This window comes from Strongylocentrotus purpuratus, unplaced genomic scaffold (assembly GCF_000002235.5).
Source record: "Strongylocentrotus purpuratus isolate Spur 01 unplaced genomic scaffold, Spur_5.0 spur5_scaffold_17, whole genome shotgun sequence".
NCBI lineage: Eukaryota > Metazoa > Echinodermata > Echinoidea > Camarodonta > Strongylocentrotidae > Strongylocentrotus > Strongylocentrotus purpuratus.
This window is the reverse complement of record NW_022145602.1, coordinates 4,049,157-4,059,316: the sequence shown is the minus strand read 5'-3', so window position 1 is coordinate 4,059,316 and position 10,160 is coordinate 4,049,157. Positions and strand designations below refer to the sequence as shown.

Here is a 10,160-nt window from a genome sequence, read left to right as displayed (position 1 = left end):
TTTCCCTCGTTCACCTCAGCTCCTTGACTGATCAGATATTGGGTGGTATCAAGATGACCATTCCGAGCAGCACCGTGTAATGCAGTGCCACCGTCACTGTTTCCCTCGTTCACCTCAGCTCCTTGACTGATCAGATATTGTGTGACATTAAGATGACCATTCAGAGCAGCCAAGTGTAATGCAGTCGCATCGTCAAAATCTCCTTCATTCACCTCAGCTCCTTGACTGATCAGATATTGGGTGACATCAAGATGACCATTGGCAGCAGCACCGTGTAATGCAGTGCCACCGTCATTGGTTCCCTGGTTCACATCAGCTCCTTGACTGATCAGATATTGGGTGGTATCTATATGACCATTCTGAGCAGCACTGTGTAATGCAGTCCAACCATCCTCCTTTCCCTTGTTCACCTCAGCTCCTTGACTGATCAGATATTGGGTGGTATCAAGATGACCATTCTGAGTAGCACCGTGTAATGCAGTGCCACCGTCATTGTTTCCTTCATTCACTTCAGCTCCTTGACTGATCAGATATTGGATGGTATCAAGATGACCATTGTGAGCAGCACTGTGTAATGCAGTCACACCGTCATTGTCTCCCTGGTTCACATTAGCTCCTTGACTGATCAGATATTGGGTGGTATCAAGATGACCATTCTCAGCAGCACTGTGCAATGCAGTCTCACCGTCATTGTTTCCCTGGTTCACCTCAGCTCCTCGACTGATCAGATATTGGGTGATATCAAGATGACCCTCCTGAGCAGCAATGCGTAATGCAGTCACACCGTCGTTGTTTCCCTGGTTCACCTCAGCTCCTTGACCGATCAGATATTTGGCGACATCAAGATGACCATTCAGAGCAGCAATGTGTAATGCAGTCACACCGTCATTGTTTCCCTGGTTCACATCAGCTCCTTGACTGACCAGATTTTGTGTGACATTAAGATGACCATTCAGAGCAGCAAAGTGTAATGCAGTAAAACCGTCAATGTTTCCCTGGTTCACATCAGCTCCTTGACTGACCAGATATTGTGTGACATTAAGATGACCATTGAAAGCCGCAAAGTGTAATGCAGTCTCACCGTCAATGATTCCCTGGTTCACATCAGCTCCTTGACTGACCAGATATTGTGTGACATTAAGATGACCATTGAAAGCCGCAAAGTGTAATGCAGTAAAACCGTCATTGCCCTGGTTCACCTCAGCTCCTTGACCGATCAGATATTGGGTGACATTAAGATGACCATTGAAAGCCGCAAAGTGTAATGCAGTAAAACCGTCATTGTTTCCCTGGTTCACCTCAGCTCCTTGACCGATCAGATATTGGGTGACATCAAGATGACCATTGTGAGCAGCACTGTGTAATGCAGTCTCACCGTCATTATCTCCTCCATTCACCTCAGCTCCTTGACTAACCAGATATTGGGTGGTATCAAGATGACCATTCTCAGCAGCACTGTGCAATGCAGTCTCACCGTCATTATCTCCCTGGTTCACCTCAGCTCCTCGACTAATCAGATTTTTGGTGACATCAAGATGGCCATTCTTAGCAGCACTTGCTAATGCTGCCCATTCATCGTTATCTCCCTTCTCTATCGCACCACCTTGGGTTATGGGATACTCAATGACGGTTCTATGGTCTTTCTTCACTGCATTATGTAAACGTTTGTTTTCATCTTTGTATGTCCGGTTTATTATGTTATAACCCTTTTTTAGCAGATTTGTGACGCTTTTGGTGTTACCCCTTAATCCTGCCTCATGAAGCCGTTGAATTATGTCCTTCATACTCGAAGAAGCACAAGTTTACAAAACATCCTAATCTAGCATAGTTCCTTGTGATGATCTTCTTCTCTTTTAACGCTCGCATTCTACTTTGGTAGCAGATAGTCCCGTTGCATTCTGCATGTTTCAAGCATAATCATACAACACACTGGGGGGTTCTAGGTGTGTATTGGGTTTTTACACAATTTGCAGTTGTTATTTTTATCGTTTTCAACAAGATCCAAAGTCCTGTGCAGTGAACTAAATCGTAATTTGAATGTCTGTAATTCCTATTCCACTGTTAGCCTTGCTCTCGCCTCTTTTGTTTTTCTATTCCTTGTCAATCATCAACATTTCGATAAATATAAAACGAGTGCATTTTTTAAACAAACCTCTTCCCTGGAAACTTTTGTTCTCTTCGTCTTTTTCAAGGAGACATACATTCACATGAAACTACGAAGAGATTTTTTTTTTTCAAGAAGGGATATCGTCAAGCCCAATGAAGGAGAAACAGTCCATACTTTACATGTTTCATGGCACAATACTCGTAGTAAAGAAGCATATATTTGCCGCCTAATATATTGACGCTGATTATGGCACTAAGTATGGTTGGTAATGGTAATGCGGTGAATGTCCGACCGATATCGGACTGATATTAGGGACTTTTAGATTCGCACGAAGACAATGGGGATTGCTACGATCGACGTCCTTTTAATGTACTGCCTTGAATGGACGTCATACGTATCAGTCCACGCAAATCTAAAAGTCCCTAATGTGATATGTACGACGACGATTGTGGAGCGTACAGTATTTAAATGGTTATGGCCGTCACGGTAATGGAGTTGAAGAAAAAATGATGGTGAATTATTTCAAGTCAACAGTATTTATCCGTTGCATTGCAGCACATGGAGGGCACATGTCTTCTTTATGGAAGTCCCTGTTAAAAAGAAGTCAACGCGGTGTAGACGTGCCCTTAAGTAAGGCATTTATTCTCAGTCCCAGTTTAGGCCGCCTAGAAGGCTTTTCTCAAAACATTAACCTTCTTTGCCGGATTGAGGTACACATGAATTTGTCAATATGTATCAATATTTACCGCGATGCAGAGTTAAACATCGAATAGAGAAAGCGAGGAAAGAGACGGAATTGTATTGAATATGATTCCAAGAGGGAATCAAAACGCACCCTCCTCTTTCTCCTCGGACGGAAAGGAAAAGAAGATTTGGGACTTTGTATTTAGTGGGAAGATTCCAAGAAAAATCAAAACTCATAAACGCATTTCTTGTTTCCATTGATCATGGAATAGCCTGACCCATAAAACACTTCCAATGTGCCATTGTATATCTTCGACGTTTGGGAGACACGATAAAATAGAGTACATTTGAAGAAAGAAATTATTTCATGTATTGAATATTTGCTTTCTTATCAATATAATTTGACGTCTGCACCCATTGCAGGCTTCTTTCAGCTATGGAGCAGAAATAATTCCATATGAGATGACATTGAGGTTAAGACGACATTGCCTCGCTTAAATGTTGTAATTCATACAATACAGACGAGTTTGAAAATTCATGGACACTTAATTCATAACCACATTAAAAACTATTGCCGTTTGTGACATCGCTTCAATAACCGAGGGGCATACCATTGTGCATGTGTGCACTCCATCCATAATATCCTCTTTGTTATTTAGTTTGTGACAAATAGAATTCACAAAGTAAAAGAGACTCCATGGCTTATCTATGCACAACTGGCCGAACGAAGAATTGAACTCTATCGTTTCAAGAGATCAAAAAATGTCGTTATATTAAAGTGAAATAAAATGTCGAGAGGGGTGAATCAAACGCTAAAGGATTTTAAATTCTATATGCTCAACCAAAGGCATTAATACCACTATGAATAAGAAAAATGGAGCGATAAAAAGCAGCTCTTGTGAAAGAGATTTTACAATGACTGGCTATGGTACGGTAAAGGTACAGCCCCGAATTCACAAAGGAGGTTTGTCGTCAAACCTCCTTTGTGAATTCGGGCCACAATGTTTGGCTCTTTACGTGAACTCGCTCAACAACTTGGTAATTGAAACAGGTTAGAGCCAGTATAACTATGAATATACATAAACGCGGTTTGACAGTGACCAAAGTATAGATGATAAGATTATAGGACTGTGTTCTCAATTAATTGTCAACAACGATGAAAGGCTACCCATACAGTACGTTTGTGAGCGTGTGTGTGTGTGCGTGTGTGTGTGTGTGTGTGTGAGTGGAGGGGAGGGGAGGAATAAGTAATGTGATCTTGAATGTAAAACGACCACCTTCAGTTTTACAACTATTTGTATTGACCCTTTATACTGTGAGATTGGACGATAAATTTCTAAAATTAACTGTTATAGTGACAATAATCTCCTAATACCCTCAAAACCGCTGGATAGAGATATTATGTAGGCTAATATGGAAAGGTTGTGGCGTTGACGAAGACATTCGAGAAAAGTAAAAAACCTCGATTAAAACTGTACGTCATACAATCCTTACATGAAATAGAGATTTTCGTAAATTCAGGGACAATTTTTACCCACATTAAAAACTATTGCATTAGTCAGCTTCTTCTGCTTCACGGTCAGAACGGTTACATACTTTCATTTTGGGAAAGCTTTGTGCTGAACACTGCTAGGTTTTGTAGTAATTAAGGACTTTTGCTAGTACTTCTTTACCTGTTGAGAATTACACACGCCTTTTCCTTTTGTCAAATACCGAAGATAGCAGAACTGGATTATTTCTCGCTTACATGACGTATGTTGCATCTCAGTAAAGGGTTATCGTATTTTGTTATCTATCATTCCTTCATGAAAGGAAGATATGTACATTGTTTGGAAAGAGTGCAAAACACGTTCCAAGTCTACTCTAGATCAATAGAGTATTTTTGCATGATTGGATGTAATTTCACGCACAATTTCGTAATGTTAACCCACACTGTGCCATTAAAGCTCTTCTAAACAGACCCTGCACGTAAACCCTATACATTATCTTGCCTGGTATTCTTAGAGTTAATTTTCGGGGGGATTCCCCTTTTTGATAATGTGGCGCCTGTTTTTGGCACCGCATCAATTCTAAAGTGGATACCATTGTGTATGTGTACACTCCATGAATTATAACTTCTTTGTTAAAGATAAACTCCAGTTCTGGTAAAAAATAATAATTAATATTCACAGAATCAAACGAAACTTACACTGAATGTTCAAGATTACAAATAAATGACATGTGCCAAACAATTTTGGGAGAAAATGTATACTGGCTGAGTAATGAGCATAGAAAGACAAGGAAATCAAGGTAGTACTAGCCCCGACACCATGTGTGTTGTCCCATATATAGCTTTCTATGTACAGTGTTTGTTACCATACCAAGACTCGGTCAAATTTATTGTGATTTTGATGACTCCACAACCTTACATGCTACATGATCAACTGTCTCTGATCCTTTCCACACCTTTTCTTTCACAATGCAATCGCATTACCAGTACTAAAGTTTATCTTTAAATATGGACTCACGAAGTAAAAGAGGCTTCCTGCCTTATCTCTTTACAACTAGCCAAACAGAGTATTGAACTCTATCATTTCGAGAAGAAAATGGTTTTACCTGATATATTGTATTCTGTTTATTGTTCTTTGTAATATTCCCTGGAGGACTTGGTAGGGGGTAGTGGAAGGGGTTGGTGGTATCGAGAAAGTGGTGAGATGAGGTGTTATCAATACGGGGAGTAGTGTATTGATAGATTAATTTGCTTGAAAATTGATATTGTATTTGAATTAAAGGCAGCGTTTAACAATGTTTAATCCGGGATGCATGGCCCTACGTGTTATCAGTGTCTTTGATATGGTGTTATATTGAAGCCCTAAACAGATTATCATGAAGTGCCTCAAAATCGTTTTCCCCAATAGACTGTAGTGTGATGAAAGACGTTAGGAAAACGCAACATTTGATTTCGATTTCCAATCATAAATATCTTGATATTCAGACAGGGGATCGTCTTGTAAAAGTCATGGGGTTCCTGACTAACCTAAAGGTTTATAATTATCATTGCAGCATGAGCTAAATCCAGGATTTTGTTTCAGAATGTGAGACAAAGTTACCCAATCCCTTTAATATGATGTTATGCTTTGGGACCTAATGGAAGAACAGGACAATTTTGAAAATGGTCCTGAAATGGGCTAGCCAATCGTTTGTCTATACTGTATACATTTAATTACTTACCTATCATTTGAAATGTGTTTTATATGTATGTTTTTAAAACTTGTATGTATAAATCGATTTCGGAAATAAAAACAAACAAAGCAAACAAAGAAACAATGCTCAAAAGGCAAAGATACCATTACATATAAGAACGTTTGAGAGATAAAAAGGTACACTTGTAAAAGACATTTTACAATGTCTGGGCTAAATGGTACGGTAAAGATAATATTCCTGTCTCTCAAATTTGAAAGACTGAACGGAGTAGAGCCAGTGCAATCATTAAGAGACATTAATAGGGACTTTTAGATGTGCACGTCGACTTTATAGTGGACTGCTACATGTGTAACCATTTAAAGGCACCATGACGTCCTTTTAATGCACTGCCAGTGCCTTAAAAGGACGTCACACGTAGCAGTCCACTATGTCGACGTACACATCTAAAAGTCCCTAATGTTTGACGGTGACCAAGGCATAGGTGATAAGATTATAAGTCTGTGTTCTCGACCAATTTTCAACAACGATGAAAGGTTACCAATACGTGTAAGTTTTTTTTTTTTGGGGGGGGGGATTTTCATTGTGATTTTGAATGTAACACACCCGCTTACAGTTTTAAAGTGATTTTTGATTGACTTTTTTCTTCGAGATTGGGCCAGGGTTTCCTTGATAACCTGGCAACCGTTGGATAAATAATAATAATAATAATAGTGGGTTCTTGTATAGCGCTCATGTCAGTCAGATTTGACCCTCCTGGCGCTCCCGATTATTACCCTGGCTTTAGCACGGCTGCCATACGGCGCTCTAGCATTTCAAGGAATAAATAAAGACATGTACTCCTTACGTGAAAGGGGTTTCACGTTGATTTAGACAATCGATAAAAGGCATATACCACTACCCCATCCCCGCCCTCCGGTTGTCTCGCAAAGGTAATAGGGACTTTTAGATTTGCCGAACGAAAACGTGGATTGCTACGATCGACGTACTTTTGATGCGCTGCCTTGAATGGACGTCACACGTATCAGTCTACGCAAATCTAAAAGTCCCTATTATAGCCGTGGTGTCACCCATCCGAGACAACCCAGAAGCAAATATATACCCGTGTGAATTCTGTTAAGGGTATCCCCCTCCCCATTAAAGGTATAGACCAGTTCTGGTCATGTGATTGCATTGTGAAAGAAACGGTGTGGAATCAATCAGAAAAGGTTGATCATCTATATCATATAAGTATTGATCATGATGTGTACTGCAAGGTCCTGGAATCATCAAAATGATAAGAAATTTGGCCCAGTCTTGGTAAAGTTACAAGCACTGTACACAGAGAGATGTATATGGGACTACGCGATATCTATCCAATCCTCATAGATATAATAATTTACCAAATATATCAATTAGTAGGCGGTTTCCCGGCAAAATTTGTATCATCATGTATTAGCCAAAACATATTCTTTCACATGATTGGTAATAAAAGCTTCCATTTCATTTTTTGAGACGGGGGCATTCCAAAACTGGTCTTTACCTTAATTGCACAGAACACACTCAACTCAACCTTTCGAGACATCCAGTCGGAAGAGGGGGTGGTGTACGTTTGGGTGCCACGCCATTTAGACGTGGGCAGAATCATATATGAGTAGCCTACCAGACTTCTAACCCTAGTTTGTTAATTTGATGATTTTCATAGTTGGTTATTTATATTAAATACTGTGTATACATAATGTATATAATATATTTACATGTCGAAATGCCAAAGGAAATGAGAGAGTAGTGGTTGCGTAGCTTAAAGGTACTATGTCCCTTTTGCAGCCAACCTCAAATTCTGTAGAACTTTGCAGGAATTATGAATATGTCATGTATGTCCTATCTGTGAAATTTAAACGTTAGCAGTGTCCTCATATTCAAATTATGCAAGGAAATCCGTTTACTTGCTAGACTTCATTGTCAGACACTATTGAGTGACTGACTGGCTTTTTTTCTTCTTTGGTAATAAGATACATGAAAAGAGTTGTAAAGGGTACATGAGCATTTGTCTACATCAATAACCCACTTCTTGTGATGGTCAAGATTAAACTGATTGAATCTTTGCGCAGCATAAAACGTATGACCATTCGGTACAATTGTCTGAAAATCAAGACTATTACTTTTGGGCTCTATAGCCCTAAAGTCGATTTGACAACTAATAGTCGTTATTTTCACACTTGAAGACATTTTCAAGCCCCACCTTTTTTAGGGAAGTTTTAAATTAGTTTTATCTTTCAAACTGAATGCAGTTGGAATTTAACTTTTTCATTGTTTTAGCCTGCAAATGGGACATAGTACCTGTAAGCCGGGCTGTACTATTTTGGCCAGGGCGATTAGACCTCCCTGCGTGGTCACTGACAGGTTTTAATGTCATCAAATCAGCTCTCAATAAACATATAGCTACATTTGATATATAGAGGGCGCAAGTAGCTACAAGTAGTGCAGTCCCGCTTAAATGAAAATTCCCAATTGCTGTGCTTCCTTTCCGGATTTGTTTTTATAGGTTGACATAATGGCCCGAATTCACAAAGGAGGTTTGTCGACAAACCTCCTTTTGTTTCGACAAACCTCCTTTTGTTTTTTACAAACCAGGTTTGTAAAAAAAACGCGTCAAAACGCGTCATATGACGTACATAAACCTCGGTTTGTCGACAAACCTCCTTTGTGAATTCGGGCCAATGTCTCTGATGGAATCGAACCTGGGTATTTAGTTTAAAACTCCATTGCCTTAACCACTTGGCCAATGAGACGGGGTAGTGACTGCTGCAACGCCAAATTCAATTGACCGACGGATTGACTAGTTCTCAACATTCGCTCATTGATACAAAATTGTGTTGACGGCAGGGTGAATTTTGAACAATGACAAGCCACATACACCAGATGACGTTCTATTCTCTCATTTTTGTAGCATTGTATTTATTTCCACGGGAGTTTCCAAAGCTGTTCTACTGTTTTTTTTCTTACACCTGTTTTATAATTAGTTTTTTTTTTAACATTTCTTAACATTTCGCCTGCCTCTTTCAAAGGCAAATACAAACAATGTCTTTTGAAATGTTAAAATATGTTGATCTTTTTAAAATAATTACTACACCACCTGAATTATTTATGCTCATATATTCTTTGTGTATACTTTTCCATCACACAGACCGCCTGTTTCCCTTTTGTTATGTACTAAATTATGTTCTTTACCTACCAATATATTTTTAATTTATTCCTGGAGACCAGCCCTTGACAGGTCAATGGCCTTTGTTGGCTCCTCCACGTTCTCAAGTATAAGTTCTAGGTGCTTAAAATTCTTTTAATATTGTTATGTTATTTTCTTGTTTTGTTTTGTTGTATTTAATCAGATATTGTATGTAAATTGTTATATGTTTTTTATGAGAAGTGGAAAATAAATGAAATGTTAAAAAGAAATGTTAAAGCTCTAAAAATATACATGAATATGATTGATGTCTATAAACACATCTAATCATGTCATATAACTTGGCACTTTACATATACGTGTTGTATCTATAATCTTACATATTTTACTTCTGATAAATCGGTCACTATCCCTTAAGTGTTCCTTTTGTGAATGAAACAAATGTCACGAAGAAAATCTTATATTTTTTCGCGAACATGAAATTAGCCATTTTATACCTGACAATTCACATTTTCAATATTCTAATCACAGCTACGTACTTATTTGCATTCACATCAGTATATTTAAAACCAGTCGCAAACATACATGTGCATAATAAACATCATTTTAAAAGGTCACTTAGAAATATTTACCTAGAGGAGTTTTTTTTTTTTTTTTTTTTTATATATATCGTGTTATATTTTAAATTATCCAAATAGAGGTTCGACTATTGAGAAAGTGTGGGTGTTTTCGCAATTTTAATATGATAGTCTGTGCTACGTAATTGTAATACTATTGGAAGAAAGCATAACTACTACATAATCATAGCCCAATATTAATGATCCTGTTGTCAATTTATCTGGACATGACGTTTCTACTCTACAATTACAAACAAATGACTCTGTGTCAACTAGGTTGTTGAAAACTGCAGATCTCAGGTGTTTCTTTCTTTCTGTGCCACTCTGAATGATAATTAGACTTAAAAGGCACCTCCAAATAACCCTATCTTTTACATTTTTTCTTCAAACAGTAAAAGCAACAATAAAC

The 10,160-nt window shown here is 38.4% G+C and overlaps 1 protein-coding gene across 1 annotated transcript; it reads right to left on the bottom strand.

The window, feature by feature from the left end:
* Positions 1-208: 208 nt before the first annotated feature.
* On the bottom strand, positions 209-7,578 carry LOC115925007 (putative ankyrin repeat protein RF_0381). The gene is made up of 4 exons (XM_030988122.1): positions 7,524-7,578; positions 1,475-1,603; positions 686-1,303; positions 209-225 (listed from the first exon to the last, which is right to left on the bottom strand). The coding sequence occupies exons 1-4, from the start codon at positions 7,576-7,578 to the stop codon at positions 209-211; spliced, it is 819 nt and encodes a 272-aa protein (XP_030843982.1).
* Positions 7,579-10,160: the final 2,582 nt, after the last annotated feature.

Bases quoted from the DNA above. Each gene is read 5' to 3' on its own strand.
- LOC115925007 (XM_030988122.1), bottom strand. From the start codon at position 7,578: ATGGCGTGGCACCCAAACGTACACCACCCCCTCTTCCGACTGGATGTC. The intron at 1,604-7,523 runs GTTGAGTTGAGT...CCATAACCCAAG, and splicing joins CCGACTGGATGTCTCGAAAG to GTGGTGCGATAGAGAAGGGA. The intron at 1,304-1,474 runs GTGAGACTGCAT...TCGGTCAAGGAG, and splicing joins GAACCAGGGAGATAATGACG to CTGAGGTGAACCAGGGAAAC.